Source organism: Cervus elaphus, chromosome 14 (genome assembly GCF_910594005.1).
Source record: "Cervus elaphus chromosome 14, mCerEla1.1, whole genome shotgun sequence".
In the NCBI taxonomy this organism is placed as follows: Eukaryota; Metazoa; Chordata; class Mammalia; order Artiodactyla; family Cervidae; genus Cervus; species Cervus elaphus.
The window spans coordinates 62,623,579-62,646,960 of NC_057828.1; the positions used below are offsets into that span (position 1 = coordinate 62,623,579).

The 23,382-nt window shown below is 36.4% G+C and overlaps 1 protein-coding gene and 1 long non-coding RNA gene across 8 annotated transcripts in view; one reads left to right on the forward strand and one right to left on the reverse strand.

The window, feature by feature from the left end:
• Nucleotides 1–23,382, forward strand: part of TOR1AIP1 (torsin 1A interacting protein 1) — a 43,757-nt gene that overhangs the window by 2,799 nt on the left and 17,576 nt on the right. For 2 of the 7 annotated variants that reach the window (XM_043923065.1, XM_043923062.1), the window contains exons 2-5: nucleotides 359–436; nucleotides 6,901–6,960; nucleotides 8,029–8,073; nucleotides 23,227–23,268. In XM_043923065.1, the coding sequence (XP_043779000.1) occupies nucleotides 359–436; nucleotides 6,901–6,960; nucleotides 8,029–8,073; nucleotides 23,227–23,268 (225 nt within the window). The remainder of the gene's footprint in view (nucleotides 1–358; nucleotides 437–6,900; nucleotides 6,961–8,028; nucleotides 8,074–23,226; nucleotides 23,269–23,382) is intronic. The other 5 variants (XM_043923067.1, XM_043923063.1, XM_043923066.1 and 2 more) reach the window with 4 other exon arrangements.
• Nucleotides 2,234–23,382, reverse strand: part of LOC122707534 — a 30,967-nt gene continuing 9,818 nt past the window's right edge. Inside the window, exons 2-3 of the long non-coding RNA XR_006344837.1 lie at nucleotides 19,056–19,060; nucleotides 2,234–2,247 (exon numbers count right to left, since the gene is read on the reverse strand). This is a non-coding gene — a long non-coding RNA (uncharacterized LOC122707534). The remainder of the gene's footprint in view (nucleotides 2,248–19,055; nucleotides 19,061–23,382) is intronic.

Sequence of the window (23,382 nt, forward strand, 5' to 3'; positions counted from 1 at the left end):
GACCACCTGAGATGAGAGTAAGGGATGAGAGTACCTTGCTCACACCCTTATCTTGTCAGACACCCTACCTTTGACCCACTTTTAAAACACTCATCAAGTCTTTTGGGGATGGGATACATAGTTTTTCAAGGCAGAAGCCTGATGTGTCTCCCTTTGCCTGGCAAAGCAGTAAAGCTATCCTTCTCTGCTTCGCTCACAACTCTGTCTCTGGGATTTGAATTGGCATCTGTGCACCGAGAGACCGAGTTTTCATAACAATGAATTACTTGCATTTCTGTTTATATATTGCTGTTAATATACATAATCCCTACTCACTTTGCATATTCTGAATTTTACAATTGTTATGTCTGTTCTTTAGAGGATGACCCACCTTCACAAACTGTTTTAAGCCAAACGGTCACAAAGAAAGCTATCAGGAGAACACAAGAGACTCCAGGTAAGAAGTTGAGGTTCTTAACTCCAGGTTGAGTTTGTTTTTTTCCCTAACCTGTCAGCTTTTTTTATGTATAGATTATAGCCTATAATTATTGGGTTATTGGATTATTGGGTGGATCAGGGGTCCCAAATCATACCTCATTCAAAGTTTCAGTGAATCTCATTTTTAGGTTGTTAAATTGAATTAAGCAATAGTAGCATGTGTCAAGAAAAGACAGGGCGCATACTTGAATACCTTCTAAGTACCATATACTTGGTATATGTTAATTCACTCACATAACTATGAAGGATAGATGTACCTACTTTTTTGGTGAGGAAACTGGAGCTCAGAGTAGCTGACTCTTCTCTTAAGATTACTTGCTGTGTAACTGAGCCAAATTCAGACCTAGGCTTGTCTTCTCCAAAGCCCCTTCACTCCAAAGCCCCAAGTACCTCACTGTCACTCTCCCATGGAATAATTAGCTGCTCAGTGAAACTTAAGTGTTGAATGAATAAATGTGTCATGTAAAATGGATTAAATGGTCTGCATAGTAAAATCATGACACAATATAATCAATCTCAATTTGATACTATATTTTATTAAATCTAAGATCTCATCAGTTGTAAGATACATCCTCTTGGGCTTCCCTGATAGCTCAGTTTGTAGAGAATCTGCCTGCAATGCAGGAGACCCCGGTTTGATTCCTGGGTTGGGAAGATCTGCTGGAGAAGGAATAGGCTACCCACTCCAGTATTCTTGGGCTTCCCTGTGGCTCAGCTGGTAAAGAATCTGCCTGTAATTCGGGAGACCTGGGTTCTAACCCTGGTTTGGGTAGATCCCCTGGAGAAGGGAAAGGCTACCCACTCCAGTATTCTGGCCTAGAGAATTCCATGGACTGTATAGTCCATTGGGTCCCAAAGAGTCGAACACAACTGAGTGACTTTCAGTTTCACCTAGGAGGAAGAGATGCTGCCAGTTAATGGTAATGTACCTTAGATTGTATAATACATCCCAATTTTAGAGATGTTAACGTGTAGAAGTATTTGCATCTTAGTATCAAGTGGCATTAGGCTACATTTGGTAGTGGCCATTTTAAAACCTGTTTTGAAAAGCAAGGGAAAGGATTAAGTTCAGTTATTAATGCATAGTATCCTTTGATTTTTAGTTCTGTTTATTTTCAGTTTGTTTTTCTTGACATTAGGAAATCCACAGTAATAATGACTGTAGCTGTTGAAACTGATCATCTGTGGCTTTTGTTTTAACCCAAATCCTGACTGACTTCCATACCCATTGCTTCTAATAAGATTATGCTTTGTAGTTTAAACTATTCTGTTTAGAATAAATAAATATCTGGTTGAAGATAAATTCCAAATAACACACCCTTTATGCTTAATTCCTTGAACAGCCTATGTTCCTGGAGTCTTAAGATTAGAAACTGTTTTAGAAAAATGCTTCGAGTGATAGGCTCTATAATCACATTTTTCAGGCCATTTGGGAAAACTGTATTCTTGAAATTTTATTTACAGTAGGTTCAATTACATGACGCTTATGCCTAGAAAAGCAAGTTTCTCATTTTTAAAATCTACAGCAAAAATAAATAAAATCTACAATAAATTTATAAAATTTATGGAGTTAAGTAAATTGATTTAATGAAGACTGTTGAGCACCAGCCTATAGACCATACAGACCACTATAAAACTATTACACAATAGAATGTCTTGTACATCTTTTGGAGTTCACATTAAGCTTGTATTTTAGGACTGCTATTGAGGTACATGGCTGCATTATGTTATGCAAAGAGCACTGGACCTTGGTCACATTAACTGCTGCTGCTGCTGCTGCTAAGTCGCTTTAGTCGTGTCCAACTCTGTGTGACCCCATAGACGGCAGCCCACCAGGCTCCGCTGTCCCTGGGATTCTCCAGGCAAGAACACTGAGCCATGTTAAACCTCAGGCCTTTATCTGTATGACTTAACCCGGCCTAACTCAAAAGCTCACTGCAAAAGTGAAATAGTACTTGCAAAATCACTTAGTATATAGTAAAACATATGGATATAAGGTGGGGTTTTTTTTCCTCACAGCACTTTGCAGGCAGTGTGAAGTTCATAAAATTTTGCTTAAGCATTTCTTTTTCTGACAAAGCTCATGCTATGGTTGATAATGGAAAAGACAGAACATTTCCCAATGTAGATAGTAGATTGATGGAACTCATGCACAGATTACCTGGACTATATTGTGCTGCAGTATAACTGGACATAAAGATCTGTGCATTTTGGGGAAATGTGAGATACTCTGGGTTCTTTTACTATTAAAGGTGCTTTTAAAAATCATACTATAAAAAAAAAATCATACTATATCTAGGACTTGTCCTGCTCCTCTGTCATTCCTCTTAAAAAAGGAGAACATTTAGGAAAGTCATTAAATGAACACTTGTAGAGTCTGTCTTTACAAGCTTTGTAAAGTACTGAGTATTCATTGGAAGGACTGATGCTGAAGCTGAAACTCCAGTACTCTGGCTTCCTGATGTGAAGAACTGACTCATTGGAAAAGACCCTGATGCTGGGAAAGATTGAAGGCAGGAGGAGAATGGGATGACAGAGGATGAGATGGTTGGATGGCATCACCGACTTCGTTGGCATGAGTTTGAGCAAGCTCCAGGAGTTAGTGATGGATAGGGAAGCCTGGCGTGCTGCAGTCCACAGGGTCATAAAGAGTCTGACATAACTGAGCAACTGAACTGAACTGAAAGTCTGTCGAGCAGAGGAATTACTTAAACAGGAGTCAGTTTGATGGAATACTACTTTAAGTGCAAGTTTAAGATAGGCCCTTCCTTGTTTGAGGGGATGTTAATTGGTACAACCACTATGGAAAACACTAGGAGGTTCCTTAAAACTAAAAATAGAATTGCCATATAATCCTGCAATCCCACTCCTGGGCATATATCAGGAGAAGACTCTTAATTCAGAAATATACATGCACCCACAGGTTCTTAGCAGCGCTATTTACAATGGCCAAGACATGGAAGCCACCTAAATGTCCATCAACAGATAACTGGAATAAAGAAGTAGAAGTGGTATGTGTGTGTGTGTGTACATATATATAAATGTATGTGTATATATATGTATACACACGTGCAAAATGGAACAATACTCAGTTATAAAAATGAATGAAATACTGCCATTTGCAGCAACATAGAAGGACCTAGAGGTTATCATATTAAAGTGAAGTAAGTCAGAAAGAGAAAGACAGATGTATAGTATCACTTGTATGTAGAATCTAAAATATGATACAAACAAACTTACGAAATGGAAACAGATTCACAGATTTATAGTTACCACAGGGGCAAGAGGGTAGAGGAGGAATAAGTTAGGAGTTTAGGATTAGCCGATATAAACTACTATATATAAAATAGATAAACAACAAAATCCTACCGTATAACGCAGGAAACTATATTCAGTATCCTATAATAAACCGTTACGAAAAAGAATATGTATATGTGTGTGTGTATATATATGTATAGAACTGAACCACTTTTCTATACACCAGAAACTATTAATAATACAACATTGTAAATCAGCTATACTTCAGTTAAAACAAATATATAGGCTCTTCCTCCTCCTTGTAGAATCACAGACTTTCAGTTCAACTTTGGTGTTCAAAATCATGCTATAATTGTATATAGGACCACTAGTGTGGTCTGACAAAACTTTATCCAAAAATGTCCTTGAAAATGATGACCTATACCAAGGGACTTCCCTGGTGGCTCAGCTGGTTAAGAATCCACCTGCACTGTGGGAGACCTGGCTTCGATCCCTGGGTTGGGAACAACCCCTGGAGAAGGGAACAGCTACCCACTCCAGTATTCTGGCCTGGAGAATTCCATTGGGGTAGCAAAGACACAACTGATCAACTTTCTCACACACACACACACACACACACACACACACACACACACACACACACACACACACACACACACACACACACACACACACACACACACCCCCCCCCCAAGGGACCACTTTCTAAAACAGCCTAGTAATCCGTTGGGGTAGCAAAGACACAATTGATCAACTTTCACACACACACACACACACACACACACACACACACACACACACCCAAGAGACTCCGTTGGGGTAGCAAAGACACAACTGATCAACTTTCACACACACACACACACACACACACACACACACACACACACCAAGGGACCACTTTCTAAAACAGCCTAGTAATCCGTTGGGGTAGCAAACACACAACTGATCAACTTTTACACACACACACACCCACACACACCCCAAGGGACCACTTTCTATAACAGCCTAGTAAAGACAACCACATCATTTGTCGTCCTGTTTTGGAAGTCATGAAAATGTTGATTGTATTAGTCTAGAGTAGCTTATTGCTTGAAGTTTCAGAATTGCATTATTTTCAAAGTAAAATAGCAATTAGGTTGTTCGGTCAGTTCCGTTCATATATACATATGTAACTTCTTCTATGGCCAGATTCATTCCATTCATGAAACTAATTTCATAACCTAAAAATATAGTAGGAAAATTTTAGTAACTTTTCCTAACGTTAAATATTTTTAGTAGTTATGGTTTCTAGTTAAATAATTATTGTTAAATATTTTTAATGCCTTCTGGTTTAACATGAGGGCTTCCCTGGTGACTCAGGAGTAAAGAATCTGCCTGCCAATGCAGGAGACACAGGTTCGATCCCTGGATCAGGAATATCCCTTGGAGAAGGCTACCCACTCCAGTATTCCTGCCTGGGAAATCCCATGAACACAGGAGCCTGGTGCGCTCCAGTCCTGGGGTTGCAGAAGAGTCAAACATGACCGAGTGACTAAACAACATTTTGTCATGAACATTTGAGTCTCTGACTGCTGTAATGACAGCATTCATTCATTCTCCAGATGTTTATTGAGCACCTACTTTACATTAGTGCTGTTGCTAGATGCTGGGGGTGCAGTGGTGAGCAAGAGCGGCAAACAAGGGAAGGAGATTGCTACTAAAGAAGAATCCTTGTTATTTTATTCCCTAATACCTCTCTCTGCTACTCTCTCTCCTTCAACCCCTCTTACATAGGGCTATGTATTTGGTAGAGCATACAAGAAAAGCTTAAATGAAAAGATGGGGTCTGAAATAGTCATTGATATCTACAGATTAAAGTTGAGTTTTAGGTTTTAACTAAACCTGCAAAGGATGGGAATATAGAGGAAAAAAAGAGGAAAGTCATTGTAATAATAAGAGTAATGGACATATGTGAGATTTCTTTTTAAAGCTATTTATGTAAGTTCTAAATTTGTGTTATGTAGAATGCTAACAACTGATAAATTGCATAGAATCTTAGAGCTGGAAGATTTACGAGAGTCATGTACTCAGAGTTTCTATCAGTGTAGGTGTCCCTCTGTTAACATCCATCCATGCACTGTCGATCATCTGCAGTGATGTGGAAATCACTCCCTCACCATCAGTTCTGTTTTGGAGACAACACTAATAATTTGGTTGCTTTTGTTTTTACCGTTGAACTAAAAGCTACTTTGCTGTAAATTTCCCTTGATCTTGACTCTGCCTTTCGAGCTACATAAAATCAATTATTTCTCTACCTTTTAAGATGTACAAAAACATGCTTGATAAGTATTTTTATAACAAATAAATGGATATCCCTTCAGGATTTCTCTTCTTGATACCGTGAAGAGGAAATGGGGTTAAGTCAGTTTTGTGAGAACAAACATAGGCAGCCAGTATAATGGAGAAGGGGTCAGTGATAGCTGGTTCAGAGTATGGTTTTTTCACTTCTCACGAAGAGCCAAACATGCTGCCTTTTTTATAGGTACAAATGAAGCTAAGTGTAATATAATCCAAATTTAAATATAGATTTGGTTTTATATTATGTTGTACAAGGCTTTTTGAGGACATACACTTGGATTTCTAGGCTAACATTAACATTATTTAATGGTATTGGCTTCCTCATTCACCCTGTGTCATTGAACTATAGACAGTCTGAAACAAATTGTGGCTAACATTAACATCTTTTTTTAAATCAGGGTTTGTATTTGCTGAAACACACAAGGTTAAGTAATTGGAGGGAGTGTATTAACTCTTAGGAAGTTAACCCTCAAATCAAAGTTTGACATAAATAATCCACAGTGAGGGTATGCCACAATGGAATACATAATTGAGTTGGTGCTACGGTACAGATTTTGGTTCTTAATTGAGAAATTTAGAAGTTTTATTTGATACTCCTTTCTTTTTATACAAATATGGTCTGGTGAGAAAAACTGCCAAATTTTACATCTAGCCCATATATTTTTTATGGCAGCAAACCTTTCTCTAGTTCACTATTTTATTCCCATACTTAGCATAATGGAGAGCTCAGAAAAAAAAACTTTGCTGACTAAATAGGTGATAGTATAATAAGTCTAATATGTTAGACACTTTATATATGTATTTTATTGTTTTGTCTTCCCATGTTAGTGATGAGTGAAGATCCTGTAATGAGTCTGTGTAGACCCCCTCTAAGAAGCTCAAGATCTGGTAAGAGATTGTCTTGTCTGTTGGTTCAGCTTGCTCGTATTTTTAAATAGAGTACTTACATGTATTTATATGGTTTGAAATTCAAAATTTCTATAAATATACAATGGAAAGTCTCCCAGCTCCCTTCGTTTGTTTGTCCACCCAGCTTCCTTAAGCAACCAGTGTTGTCAGTATCTTAGATATTCTTCCAGAGATATTTTATGGAGATATAAGGGAATTCATGTATAAATTATCGTTTCCTCTCTTTTTTAACTCACATTTTAGCCCAATAATTACTCTTTTCTGTACCTTCTTACTCTTTATTTTTACTTAAAATAGATTGAGACATCCTTCCATATAAGTGTATAAAATAATTTCTTCATTCTTTTTTAGAGGCTATGTCCTTGTATGTTGCTATGATTCTTTTTGTTAGCAAAATGGTTTTAAATTAATGTCAGGGACTTTTTATTCTTCCCAGTATAATGCTAATAAAAAATTGAAGACTGAGGCTTTGTGGCTCAGGGCTATAAATTTTTCCTACCTTAACTGCATTTCTTCCCTTGTGGCTCAGCCGGTAAAGAATTCACCTTCTACATAGGAGACCTGGGTTTGATCCCTGGGATGTAAAGATCCCCTGGAGAAGGGAAAGGCTACCCACTCCAGTATCTTGCCGGGAGAATTCCATGGACTGTATAGTCGTGGGGTGACAAAGAGTCGGAAATGAGTAAACAACTTTCACTTTAAGAGCTTAGAAGAGTATTGCCCTTAAATTGATTTCATGACTATGAAAGAAAACTAGGAATGTTATTCCAAGAGATCTACTTCATTTTTAGAGTTTCTCAGCCCATAAGGGCGCTTTATTGTGGGAACTAAAAAGGAAACATTTACCTTAACATGAAGTTTCTACTCCCCAGTTATTCTCTTTTAAAAGAGTTAGGTTGAATTTTTTTTGTTTTTTTGTCTTGATAGATGAACTGTCCTTTTAAGTGATAAAAATCTGTTAAGGTTTTGATGATGAACCTGTGGTAAAGAACCATATGATGCATTTCATTTTAAGCACTAATCATTTTATTGCTATCTCTCTTTCAGATTCGGCACACAAAACAAATGGAAATACTAAAATGAGTGAATTAGGTTTGTTTATCTCTAATTCTTATAGGTTCTCTTTGAGGCTTCTAATCAGTAGAATACAGGAGTACTTTCATTTGGTCACTGGCTTGAAAATATTACTTTGTTCATTATTTCAGCTTGAGGGACAGTGTCTTTATGACCAATAGCCTTGGTTTTTATTCTCTGAAATTATGTCCTTTGTTATATTATTGTTTAAGTTCACATGAGAAAATGTCATAACCTATATTTTAGTTTTTATTAGCAGTTGTTAAGTTCACACTATCGCGGGAAAAGAGATAGCAACTTACCTATTAAGTTTTTTCTTGATTTAGAAAGTGAATTGGAAATTTTTCTGTAGTAAGTTGTGTCCTTTGCCATGTTTATTGAAGTGGTTTATATTCTTTTCAGGATTTGCCTTGATATAGGACTTGAGCTAGCAAGATCTGTGGCTTTAAGTGAACTTACATTGATTGTGGTTGGACTTAGTCTTAAGTTACAAATTTTCTAAATTTGGAGATGAGTCAAAGGAGAGAAGCTTCATTTTTCTTTATAAATAGTTGCAGCTTGGTTTAAATTTGTCTTCCACTTAAGCTCAATTTTTTTTAGAGACTTCAGAATTTATAGTGTCTGGGTACTGAAAATGATCCTTGTAGTATGCAACTTATCATGTGTACTTGTACCTACCAGTTTCTCAAATGCTCTATGTAAAAACTTAAAAAGGAATTTTTTTTTAAGTCATAGAGTCTTAAATAGAAGCAAACTTGGAGCTGAAATAATCTAGCACTTTTGTGTTCTTTCTGTGCTAGATTTAGAAATTATTTCTGTAAGTACTTTATAATAAAAGCTAACTTAAAAAAAGTACTTTCCAACTTAAAGGAAATTTCTGTGAGATCAATAAAGAATGACACCCTTTTTTTTCCCCCAATGTAATTTATTAGTAATTACCAGTAATGCTAGTAAATCTTGAAATGTATAAAATGGCTGTTCATGGAGCTTGAACGTTTGTGATATTTCCAGACTATTCTTTATTCTCTTCTTCTTGCTGCCTCACTCTCTTGTTCTCCAAAGCATGATTGGCACTGAATAGTCTTAAAAGGTACCTTTCTTAAAGGTATCTATAGTGGGGATCCCCAGAGTACAGCCTCTGAGTAAAATCTGACCTGTGGTCTTGTTTTTATACAGCCTGTAAGCTAACAAAAATTTTTACATTTTGTGGAATAAGTATATATTTGTATATAAATAAATATAAATATGCATATGACAGAGACCTTATGTGGCTAGTGAAGCCTAAAATATTTACTATTTGGCTCTTGATGGAGAAAGTTTACTCACCTCTAATTACATTAATGGCAGACTTAAAGACAGCAAATCACCTAAATTATCCGTTGTTCTAAGAATAAATTCAGAGAGTTAAATAACTGCCTGGACATAGATTTATGTCCACACACAGATTGAACATTCCACACTAGGTTTTACTGACAACACAAAAAGGAGATACAGTGTCTCCTGTCTTCTCTTTGAAAAAGCATGATCGTCTCACTTTTGAATCTTCGTGCCTTTGTCCCCAGACACAACACAATTACGAAGTTTGTATTTCCTTGAATACCCTTCACGCCTCACACCAGCACATTTCATAAATCTCTTGGAATAAGAAAGGCTATAGTAGAAATATACTGGGACTTTGTATTTTTCTTAAAAACCGTGACCAGACAAAAGAAAGTGAACTGAAAGTGATACAGATAATGGATGATGTCCACCAGAGGAGGTGGTTTTAAGTGATCTGTGTTTTATAACAAACAGAAAGACCTTAGACTTCTGAAAGTACCTTTCCCTAATTGGTTGAAATTGTTAGAAAAGTGACACCTCCTTAATAGCACATTTAATTATTGCCATTTGTCTAAAAGCCACAGCCTTTGTAATTTTTTTAAAATAACCTTTTTTTGGTTAGAGTATTATTGCTCCAAATAGAATTTTAATGTCTTGAAAGTTTTCGCATATGTGTAGGAAAGAGTGGTACTTTTTTTTAAAAAAAATTTTTTTTAATGTTTTAACTTCCCCTATGTAGCAGCCAAGAAGTTTAGAATAAAGGAAGCTAAATGACAAAAGAGGGAAATGAAATTAAAAGCTATATAGTCATAGATACTGCTGATTCATCATCAGATTGTATTTGGATATTTATCTATACATTCTTTGCAGCTTGGGTAAAAAAATTGTTATAAGTATTAAAATAGTGGTATATGTATATGGTAGAGAAGAGCCCTACTCTGTGGAAGAGGTCAGGAAGGTTTAATGGCGATGGCGTTAGAATTTTGAAGGATGCAGAACAGGCAAAATGAGGAGAGTTATAAATACTACAGTTTGTCTTGTAATAAAATGTTACTCTTTTTACATTTAGAATTCAGGCAATATGAGAAACTCCTTTACGTTAGAAACAACACTCATATTAACTGTGGCTCCTTGAACTATCTTATGGTAAATGATTTTCAGAATGACATTTTCAGCTGGTTTCTAGGGTGAGAACTATGTTTTAAAATGTGTATACAACCAGGACAAAAGCCTATTAACAATGAAGAGTACTTGTCAACTATATAAAATGTATTATTATTTAAGTTGTCTTAATTCATAAAATACTGCTGGATTATAAGGCACAAAATAATACTGTTTTTTGTTCTTAGTGATGTTACTATGATAGCCTTGCTTGACAAATTATTATTTATGTTTTATATAGTGCTGATAAATATTTACTGTTAGGAACATGGAATTCTAAGAAAGGATTTTTAGACCCTATATTAAAAGTCTTAAAAGTGTTCAAAAATAGATTAAATCCATGATTTATTTAATACTTCATATTAAAAGTATTAAAAGTAAGTGCAGAACTCCCTTATAGAAGCTGATTTAAAAATACTTCTAAATCCTCCCTCATGCTAATTAAAACTAATTGACATAACTAACATAAACAGAAAAAAGGGAGATTGAATTGTAGGCAGCCTGGTATAGGAAGGATTGATTATTAGGTAATTTGCTCTAGACAGTTGACATAGATTTGCAGAAGTATTGTGCAAATACATTATATCAGGATGAAAAAAGAGGGATTACTGTACTATTTGTTTTTTCTGATAGTTTGGTGAATGAATATAAATTTTCAACATACTTTTCCTTCCATACATACAGATTCAAAAATCAGTTCAGCCTTAAATTTTGCTACAACAAATAATTTCTGAACTATATAAAACATAATGCCCTAATATAAATGTGATTTTAGCAAAGCTACTGTGTTACATTTAGGTATTGTTGGAACCTCTTATTTTAGAAAGAATTCACTTTTCAGCTTTCCCCCCATTCATTCATTTACTCAAAAAATTATTGAGGGAGACTTTTTAAAAAGGTTCCATGTATAAGGAACTTGGAAGTCACCATTTGAGCCTAATAACAAGTCAAAAACTGACAACTGAAAAGTCAGCAACTCTTCTTAGATCCATAAGAGAGGAAATGACACAGGTCAAATCACTGTCCCCAAAGTTGGAGAAATGGGCAAATACAGGAAGTCATAGCTTGCTGGAGCCAAGACTCACAAGTAGAAGCCTCTGCGGGAGGTAGTGCTGGATAGGAATACCTGAACTGCAGTTAATGAATTGTTGGATGTTCTGTGTGGACAAGTCTGAAGAGTTTAAAAATTTCAAGAGGACCCAATCTAAGGCAGGCCCCTACTGTGTTGCGATATTTACCTCCAGAGGCTCAGCCAGGCTCACATTAAAAAAAAAAAAAAAAAATCCCTTCAGACTTCTGCAAGGTAAAGGGAGAAAGGCAGCATTTTGAAACATGCCAGGGTATTCTGTTCCTCTTAACAAGACAAGCCCTCAAGGAAATCTAGTTAACTGGAGCCTATCCGTCTAGTTAAGGCTATGGTTTTTCCAGTGGTCATGTCTGGATGTGAGAGTTGGACTCTGAAGAAAGCTGAGCACAGAAGAATTGATGCTTTTGAACCGTGGTGTTGGAGAAGACTCTTGAGAATCCCTTGAACTGCAAGGAGATCCAACCAGTCCATCCTAAAGGAGATCAGTCCTGGGTGTTCATTAGAAGGACTGATGCTGAAGCTGAAACTCCAATACTTTGGCCACCTGATGTGAAGAGCTGACTCATTGGCAAAGACCCTGATGCTGGGAAAGATTGAGGGCAGGTGGAGAAGGGGACGACAGAGGATGAGATGGTTGGATGGCATCACCGACTCAATGGACATGGGTTTGGGTGGACTCCGGGAGTTGGTGATGGACAGAGAGGCCTGGTGTGCTGCGGTTCATAGGGTCGCAAAGAGTCGGATACGACTGAACTGAACTGAATCTACTGTATCAAAGCCCAGCTGACTTGAGAGATGGGAAATACCCAACTCCAGACCATTTTGAGCGTTCTATTCCACATAAACAGGAAGGGGGAAAATTTTGAACTGTTGTGAAGTTCATGGTCTTGAGGCATAAGCTTACTAAAAAATGGACACCTAGAGCTGTGAGATACTTCAGTTCTCCCAGGACACTGCCCCTCCCAACACCTTACCACCACTTTACTAAAGACCTATTTACAGCAGTATTCTTTTTAGCCAGTACATCAAGAAAAAAATTACAAAACATGACAAAGTGCAAAAGAGCAGTTTGAAAAGATAGAGCAATATCAACCAGATATGGCATGGATGTTAGAATTATCACATCAGGAATTTAAAACAACTATGATTTAATTTATGATTTGACTTAAACTATGATTTGATTTAAAATCAAATGATTTAAATTTAAAATCAAATGATTTTAAATCAAATTTTAAATGATTTAAAATCAACTATGATTTGATTTAAAACAAATATGCTACAGACTCTAATGGATAAAGTAGACTGCATGCCAGAACAGATGAACAATGTCAGCAAAGAAGTAGAAATCCTAAGAAAGAATCAAAAAGAAATGCTGCAGATAAAAAACATTGTAACAGAAATGAAGAATTTTGATGGGAGTTGTTGGACTGGATATGGTTTAAGCTCTCTAGCAATAGAATATCAATAGAATTCTCAAAGAAATGATATATGACATGATTTATTAGCTAGTGCTATGATGATAATCATACAGGAATATATAAATGTAGCAAATCAACACATTGTATACCTTACACATAACACAATGTTAAATATCAATTATATCTCAATTTAAAAAACAGAATCCTTGAAAACCAAAAAACAATGAGAACAATGACTAAATAATACAGAATATCCTAGACTGTGCGACAGCTACAAAAGATAAATGTATGCATACTGTGAATAACAGAAAGAGAAGAAAGGAACAGAGGAAATGTTTGAAATATAAATGACTGTGTGCATGTGTGCTCAGCTGCATCTGACTCTTTGCTACCCCATGAACTATAGCCTGCCAGGCTTCTCTGTCCTTGGGATTTTGGCAAGAATACTCGAGTGGGTTGCCATTTCTTCCTCTAGGGCATCTTCCTGATCCATGGGATTGAGCCTGCATCTACTGCATCTCCTGCCTTGGCAGGTGGATTCTTTACCACTTGAGCCACCTGGGAAGCCCAGTAATGACTTAAGAATTTCCCAAATAAATGTCAAACACTAAACTCAGATCCAGTAATCTCACAAACACCAAGAAAGATAAATGCCAAAAAATAAAAATACACTTGGGTATATCAAATGAAAAAAAAAAAAGAAACCTAAACAAAGCCTGAGGAAGACAACACATGACCTGTAAAGGAATAAAGGTCAGAATTGCATCTCACATCTCAGAAAGCATGCAAGCAAGAAGAGATTGGAGTAAAAGATTTAAAGTGTTCAAAGAAAAAAACCCACCAGCCTGGAATATTGTACCTTCACCTTCAAAGGTGAAGCTTCTGCCCAAGTTAACTAAGAAAAAAGGAAAGAAGGAAAAAAATGGAGAGGGATAAAAGGTAGGATGCAAGTTACTAATGTCAAGAATTAAAGAGGGGACACTGTATATCCTATGGAAATTAAAAGGATAACCTGGGAATATTATGAACAACTTTATGCCCACCAATTTGATAACCTAGATGAGATGTAACTGATTCCTTGAAAGATATAATCTGCCAAAACTCACTCAAAATGAAATAGGTGATCCGAATAGCTCTATATCTCTTAGATAAATTGAATCAACAATTAATAACCTTCCAAAATAGAAAGCATGAGGCCCAAGTGAGTTTCTTAGTGAATTCTTTCAAACATTTAAGGAAGAAATTATGCCAATTCTTTACAATCTCTTGGAGGATGGAAGCAGAGGAAATACTTTCTAATTCATTCTGTGAGGCCAGCATTATGCTGATACCAAAACCAGACAAAAACATTAGAAAAACTATAGGCCACCAGTGTCAGAAACATAGCAGTGTGAAACATCTACCTTTGTCGCTCTCCTTCACTGTATAACCAGTGAATAATTCACAGCTTAACAAAGGTGTCTCTGCTCAAAGCAACAGGATGCTGGAGAATTCCACACATCTGTGCATCTACAGGTGGGTGAATTGTAACACTTAATGGAAGAGGAACTGTGGTAATAGTGGAAACGGGGCTGCAATTGGGGTCCTTTGATGGAAACAGCAGAGCCCAGAGACAAAGAACTCAGAAACAGCAAGAAAGGCTATACACATGATTTGAACGAACTGACCAGACCAACACCCAAGGCCACAAGTAACTGGTCGATGGGAGCAGTGGGGCCTGGGACTGCAAATCAACAGCCACTGAGGTGCCCGCATCCACATCACCCCCCATTCACAGTGGCAGAGCCTGCAAACCTTGTAACAGACAAGGTAGAGTTGCCTGTGTGACTCCAGTCCCTCTGCCCCCTCCGTCGTCTTCCCCCATGGTGGAGCTTGTGTCTCGGGATCCCAGATGCAAGGAAAGGAAAGAGCCCACCATCCTGGTGATGACAAAGGCTATAGCACAAGCAAGGAGCTGTGACCCTGGTGGCAGAAAAAAACTACAGCAAAGGCACAGTCACACCTCTTAGAGAGAAGGTAGAGTCTATGAAATGCCATTCAGACAGATGTAACCAGTGGCAGCTTAGGTAAGAAAAACAAAACTCACGTGATAGTGCCACCAGCTGGAAAACAAAGGAGTCTAACTTCTAACCTGTCATTTAATATCAAATGCGCTGACAGAGGAACAAGTTCATCATCAAGCAACAGGAAGAACCACAGTAACAGTATACCACAAAAAGAAAATGGCAGTTGTCCAGAAACAAAAAGTCATGAAATATTGTAATCTGACTGTTAGAGAATTACAAACTTATCATGAAGATACTCAAAGATGTAATAAAGATATAATACTCAGAGATATTCAAAGATATAATAAAACTCAGCTTAATGAGCTCAGCGATAAAACTAATGGGCAGAAAGAATACCTTACCAAGATACTAAAATTCTAAAATTCTGGAGCTGAAGAACACAATAAATAAGATGAAGAATTCATTAGAATGAGAGCAGGCCACATGAAGAGAGTTCGGTCCAGTCACTCAGTCGTGTCCGACTCTTTGCAACCCCATGGACTGCAGCACGCCAGGCCTCCCTGTCCATCACCAGCTCCAGGAACTTGCTCAAACTCATGTCCATCATGTCGATGATGCCATCCAACCACCTCATCCTCTGCCGTCCACTTCTCCTCCTGCCCTCAATCTTCCCCAGCATCAGGGTCTTTTCAAATGAGTCAGTTCTTCACATCAGGTGGCCAAAGTATTAGAGTTTCAGCTTCAGCATCAGTCCTTCCAAAGAATTTTCAGGACTGATTTCCTTTAGGATTAACTGCTTTGATTGCCTTGCAGTCCAAGGGACTCTCAAGAGTCTTCCCCAACACCACAGTTCCAAAGCATCAATTCTTCAGCGCTCAGCTTTCTTTATAATCTGGTTCTCACATCCATACATGACAACTGGAAAAACCACAGCTTTGACTAGACAGACCTTTGTCAGCAAAGTAATGTCAAAGTAATGAAGAGAGAGGTAGTGACTTGTAGATAGAAATCTAGAAATAATACAAGTAGATGAGAAAAGAGAAATAAGATGTTTAACAGGAGTAAAGATTCTGCAGTGACTGTATCTGTGGTGCTTGTGCAGATTTTTCATGAAAGAATAAACTAAGACCTTTTCCATGTCAAAAAAAAAAAAAAATGAAGGAGCCCTAAATACTCAAAACTGAATGACAGTATTTTAAAGGCAGCCAGGGAAAAAATGGTGACCTACAAAGGAACCTGTATCAGCCTATTGGTGAATTTCTCAGCAGAAACCCTACAGGCCAGGAAGGAATAGAATGACATTTTCAAAATACTGAAAAATAGAAACTGTCACCCAAGAATACTCTATCCACCAAAGTTACCATTCAGACATGAAGGAGAAAAAGACTCCCAGACAAAAACTGAAGGAGTTCATCAACATGCTTTGCAAAATATATTGAAAGGGGCTCTTCAACCAGAAACAAAGTGGCCAAAATGTACAAAACTTTGAACAAGGTGATAAGTAGAGCCAGAAAATTACAACTGTCTATCAAAAAAGGTTTTTAAACCATCTATTATCTCATGAAGATTAAAGGGAGAAAAAAGAATAATAAATAGAGCTATCTCACTTTGATAACAAACTCACAACTTAAAAAGGGATAATTTAAGACAACAAAAACATAGAAGAAGAGGAAAAGGACAGAACTTGTATAGATGAATGAAGATAAGATGCTATCAGCAGAAAATGGACTATTTTAACTGAGATATTTCATACAAAACTTAGGATAACCATTAAGCAGAGACACAAAACATGAGAGGAACCTGTGGAAAATATCTTAGAAAATCACCAAACCAAAATGGCAACAGAAATGCAAGGAGAAACAATGAAGACATAGATCAACCAGAAAAAAAAAAAAAATTGATTTAATAGTAGTACTGTCCGTATCTACCAATAATCAGCATAAATATAAATGGATTGTACTCACCAGTCAAAAGACAGAGTGGCTGGATGGGCTGAAAAACAAGTACATGTTGCCTCTAGACCTCAGCTCTAAAGACAAACACAGGCTAGAAGTAAAGGCATGGAAGATAATACATGAAGCAAATAGCAGCCAAAAGAAAGCTGGTGTCTCCATACTCATATCTGGAAAAATAGACTTCAAGCCAAAAAAGGTAGCAAGATGTAAAAATGAGCAGTATATAGTAATGAGACAACCCATCAAGAAGACACTACAATGATTATCATATTTGCATCTAACATAGGCACACCAAAGTATATTAAAGCAATTGTTAGCAGACCTAAAGGGAGAAAGTGACAACAACATAATAGTAGGGCGTTTTAACACCTCACTTTCATCAGTGAGTAGATCTTTCAGATGAAAGTCAGCAAGGAAACACTGACCTTAAACATTAGACCAGATTGCTTTGATAGATTTTTAAAGAACATTCCATCCAAATGCAGCATAATATGCTTTCTTCTTAAGTGAACACAGATTTCTCAAGGATAGACAATATGTTGCGGCATAAAACAAGTCTCAGGAAGTTTAAGAAGATTGAAATCATATGCATCCTCTCTGATCACAGTGTGGAATGAAACTGGAAATCAACTACAAGAAGAAAACTTGAAAAGTCACAATATGGAAACTGAACAACTATTGGGTAAATGATGAAACAAACGCAAAATTTAACAAGTGAGATTACATCAAACAAAAAAATCTCTGCACAGCAAAGGAAACCATCAAGAGAATGAAAGAATAACTTACTGAATCGGAGAAAGTATTTGCAAAGTGTATATCAAATATGGGGTTAATGTCCAAAATATATGAAGATCTCATACAATTCAAAAATTAAAAAACCCTAAACAACCTGGTTAAAAATTGGACAGAGAAGCTGAATAGATGTTTTTTTCTAAGAGACATACAGATGGCTAACAGATTCATGAAAAAATGTTCATAACTGATTATTAAGGAAATGCAAATCAAAATCACAGTGAGATATCACCTCCCACATGTCAGAATTCTCAAAAAAGGAAAGATAAAGCAAGCGTTGGCAAGGATGTGGAAAAAAGGGACTCTTCATACATTATTGGTGGAAATGTAAGCTGATACAGTGACTGAAAGACTGTATGAAAATTCCTCAAAAAATTAAGAATAGAACTACCATATGATCCAGCTATCCCACTCCTGGGCATTTATCCAGAGAATATGAAGATACTAATCTGAAGTGATATCTGCATTGCCACTTAGCTCTGTGATCATCACAGCATTACTTACAGTATTCAAGATATGAAAACAACCCAAGTGCCTATCAACAGATAAATGGATAAAGAAGATGTGGTGTATATATATATACACACACACACACAGACATACACATATATATACAGTGGAATATTACTCAATAATAAAAATATGGCATTTTGCCATTTGTGATGATGTGTATGGATCTTGAGGGCGTGATGCTAAGGAAGATAAGTCAGAGAAAGACATACATATGATTTCATTCATATGTAGAATATAAAAAGCTAATATTTAAATGAACAAACCAAACAAAAGTAAGCATGTAGATATAGAGAACAAAGTATTGATTATCAAAAGGGAAAGAACAGTAGGGAAGGGGAAGTAGGTAAAGGGAGATCAAATATTTGATTTGTGAGCACATTGTAGGGTATATAGATGTAGATATGTAATGCTGTATACATGAAACTTATAGATCAGTGTTACTTAAATATTTGAAAATGTTTTATAAGCTACAGACTAATATTTCTCATGAACACAGACACTAAAAGTACAAGAAGAATACACTACAACCAAATAGGATTTATCCCAGGTGTTCAAAGCCTGATTTAACATTTGAAAATCAACTCATATAATCCATCACAGTAACAGAGTAAAGAAAAATCATACAATACTATCAATAGATGCAGGAAAAAGCATTTGATAGAGTCCAACACCCACTCATGATAAAAAAAATTCTCAATTAGGAATAGAGGTAAACTGTCTCAACTTGATAGAGAGTATCTGCAGAAACTACAGCTAACATCGTGTATAATGGGAAGGAATTGGAACCTTCTGTACTAACCTCAGGTACAAGGCGAAGATGACCTTGCTCACCACTTTTAAACATCAGGCTGGAAGTTCTAGCTAATGCAGTAAGAGAAAAGGAAATAAAAGGTACAGAGATTGAGAAGGAAGAACTAAAACTGTCTTTATTCACAGATGATATGACTGTCTATGTAGAAAATCCAAAAGAATGGACTGAAAACCTCCTGGCACTTACAAACAGTTATGCAAGTTTGTAGGATACAAGGTTAATACACAAAAATCAAGCAATTTCTTACATACCAGCAATGAACAAGATATTTTAAAATAAAAACAATATAATTACCATTAGCATATCATACAATGTAATACTTATATATAAATCCAACAAAATATATACAAGAACTATATTTTAAAAAATCTACAAAACTTGGTGAGTAAAATAAAAGAATTACTAAGTAAATGGGGAGATATTCCATGTTTATGGATAGGAGGACCCAATATTGTCAAGATGTCGTTTCTTCCCAACTTAATCAGTAGATTCAATGCAACACTGAACAAAATCCCAGCAAGTTAACTCATGGACATCAACAAATTGATCCTAAAGTTTATGTGGAGGAACAAAAGACCCCGAGTAACTAACAGAATATTGGAAGAATAAAATAGGACAGAACTGCAAGCTAAACTGAACCTAAAGCTACATAACTGAGACAATGTGGTATTGTCAAAAGAATAAACAAATATATCACTGGAGTAGAGGACAGAGCCCATAGGTAGAGGCATATGTAGTCAACTGATCTTTGACAAAGGAGTGAAGGCAATATAATGGAACAGAGAGTCTTCTCAACAGATGATACTGAATCAACTGGACATCTACATGAAAATAAAGAATCTGTACATAGACCTTAACACCTGTCACAAAAATTAACTCAAAATAGATCACAGACCCACATGTAAGCACAAAGCTATAAAACTTGTAGATTACATAGAAGAAAACCTAGATGATCTTGGGTTTGGTGATGCCTTCTTAGGTAAAAACCAAAAGCAGAATCCATGAGAGAAATAATAGGCCAAATTTTGTTAGGATTAAAAACTTCTGCTCAGCAGAAGACAGTGTCAAGGGAATGAGAAGGTAAGCCATAGATTGGAAGCAAAAATTTGCAAATGATATATTTGAGAAGGTACTGTTATCCAAAATATACAAATAACTCTCAAAACTCAGCAATAAGAAAACAACTTAATTTAAAAATGGGTCAAAGGCCATAACAGATACCTCACCAAAGAAGTTAGATGGCAAATAAACATACATAAAGATTCTCTCCATTGTATGTCATCAGGGAAATGCAGTTGAAAACAATGAGATATCACTATACACTAACAACACCAAATGCTGATATGAATGTGTAGCAACAGGAACTCCTATTTGTTGCTGGTGGGAATGCAGGGTTGTCCACTTTGAGGTTAGTTTTATAGTTTCTTAAAGAACTAAACATACTCTTAGTATGCAACCCAGCAATCACACTCCTGGATATTTACCCAAAGGAATTGAAAACTTAGATCCACACACAAACCTGTACACATGTGTGTGGCAGCTTTTTATTCATAATTGCCAAAACTTAAAAGCAACCAAGATATCTTTTCCATAGGTGAATGGCTAAATAAACTTCCAAACAATGGGATAATAATGTGTTAAGAACTATCAAGTCATGAAGAGACACGGAAGAACCTTAAATGTATCTTATTAAGTGAAAGAAACTAATCTGAAAAGGCTGCATACTGTATATGGCATCCTGGAAAACGCAAAACTCTTGAGACAGTAAAAAGATCAGTGATTGCCAAGGGTTGTGAGGGTAGGAGATGAGGGAGCAGTGAATAAGTCTGGCACAGGAGTTTTCTAGGACAGTGAAAATACTCTGTATAACACCATAATGGTGGTATACATGTCATTGTACATTTTTCTAAATCCATAGAAGGTGCAGCATCAAGAGAACTGATAAAAAAACGAGCTGTAATGTAAATTATGGTCTTTGGGTGGTTATGATGTATCTGCATAGGTTTATCAGTTGTAATAAATGTACCACTGTGATAGGAATGTTGGTAATGGGGAAGACTATGCATGTGTAGAGGCAGGGAGCATATTGGGAAATCTCTCTCCCTCGCCCAGTTTCATGAATCTTAAACGGCTTTAAAAAATTAATTTAAAAATAAAAAAATTTAAATTAGTGAGTGCTTACTATGTGCTATTATTATGAACAAAGCTGATGTAGTGGGAGAATAGTAGACTCAAAATGAGAAGAGTCTATTCAAGTCCTTTTTGGTCACTTGTTAGTCTTGACATCCTTAGACAAGGCACTTGATGTCTTTGAGCCTTACCTATGATAGTGTTCTCTTATGATGTTATGGGAATCAGATTAACACATGAAGTTTTTTGAAAACTAGCAACATGAAGATATTAAGGACTTACTATTATTAAAATAACTAAGACATGACCATTGGCTCTTAAAATTTTTTTGTTTGCATGCTTTGTAAATAGTTGCATAAATGAATAAAGCAAAACTGCTGTATAAAAAAGAAGTACTGTTAATGGTTATGAATTTAGAAAATAAAATTTCAAAAAGAGGGCAATACCTTTTAATGTGAGTGGAAATATTAACGTTTTAATAGAATAGCGGTAAGACAAATTTGACTTGCCAGGTTTCTGCTTGGGAAAGAGAAGATAAAATGAAAAGATAGTCTTTCTAAAGAAAGAATCCTATGCTGTGCTGTGCTGAGTCGTGTCCTACTCTCTGCAACCCCATGGACTGTAGCCCATCAGGCTCCTCTGTCCATGATTCTCAGGCAAGAATACTGGAATGGGTTGCCATGCCCTCCTGAGGGGATCTTCCTGACCCAGGGATTGAACTCAAGTCTCCCACACTGCAGGTGGATTCTTCACCTCTGACCACCAGGAAAGCATAAGAATACTGGGGTGGATAGCCTAACACTTCTCCAGGAGACCTTCTTGACCCAGGAGTCGAATCTGAGTCTGCTGCATTGCAGGCAGATTCTTTACCAGCTGAGCAACCAGGGAAACTCAAAGAAAGAATTGCATAGTATTATTAGCAATTTTCTCGGAGTTAATTTTTTTTATAGCAAAAATGTCAAATGCTGATTTGCACTTGCCACTATTAAGTAAAAGTAGCTTGGCTAGTATTGATGTTATACCAGTCTAATTAAACTGATTTTTTAAAAGTATTTCCACATTCATAGTACGATGGGTTGGTAGTTGCCTTCTATAATACAATTCTTTTTTCTTTTGAAAAGCAAATAGGAGTTACAATCAACAGAGGAAGATCTGAAAGGAAACAAATTTTCATTTTTGTGGAAACAGTCTGGTTCATTTCTGTTCTCATATGATCATTCAGCAATATTTTAGCCCAATTGTGCAATGCTTACATTTGGGTATATCTTCCTTTATTAAAAAAAAAAAAACAGGAAATTCCCTGGTGGTCCAGTGGTTGGGACTCTGCTCTTCCATGCCAAGGGCCCAGCTTCAGTCCCTGATTGGGGAACTAAGATACCACAAGCCAAGTGACACGGCCAGAAAAACCCCCAAAAAATCAGAATAGCCCATGTGAAAATACTGCATTTCTTTGACACATTTTACTCATTTATCTTTGTCCAAATTCTCTGACTCTTGAGAATAATGGTGTATGTGGACCTGCTGGAACTAGGAGTGTTTCTTTACCTTTCTTACAATCTTTTTAGATACACCAATGCATTAAAACACTGGTTTTTCAGCTCCCCTTGGGGGTTGACTTTTTCAAAGGAGTATGGGAAGTCTAGCAGATAATGAGAAAGAGAATACAGTAAACCTATTTACCAACCTAAGGGACTCTATTTATCAACATAGAGCTTCACATTTTCTACAAACACAGGTTACATTTTATAATACAAATAGACCTCTCACTGAAGATAAAGTCTTTCTGATTCTAGTTTGTAGCACATTTATTCCTGAAATAGTGTAAAGGGAAATAATCCTTTCTTTTTTATGATTTAACAAGGGGAAAAAAGTCTAATTGGTGTGATATAATATTCACTTTCCTAAATTAAATGTTCTTATTTATTCCTGAACTTTGGCTTATGATGTTATATACAACATGTATGCTTTTCTTTTCTAGAAGCTGCCAGTGTCCAACAGAAGGTCAATATCTTGGAAGAAGGTATTTTCTCTTAAAATACCATGCGGTATATTCTAAATCTTTTTGTTGTTGTTAAGAGTAGAAGCAATTTTGGTAGGTATTTAAGAGAGAGGACAGAAAAAAAGGCCTTTTTCT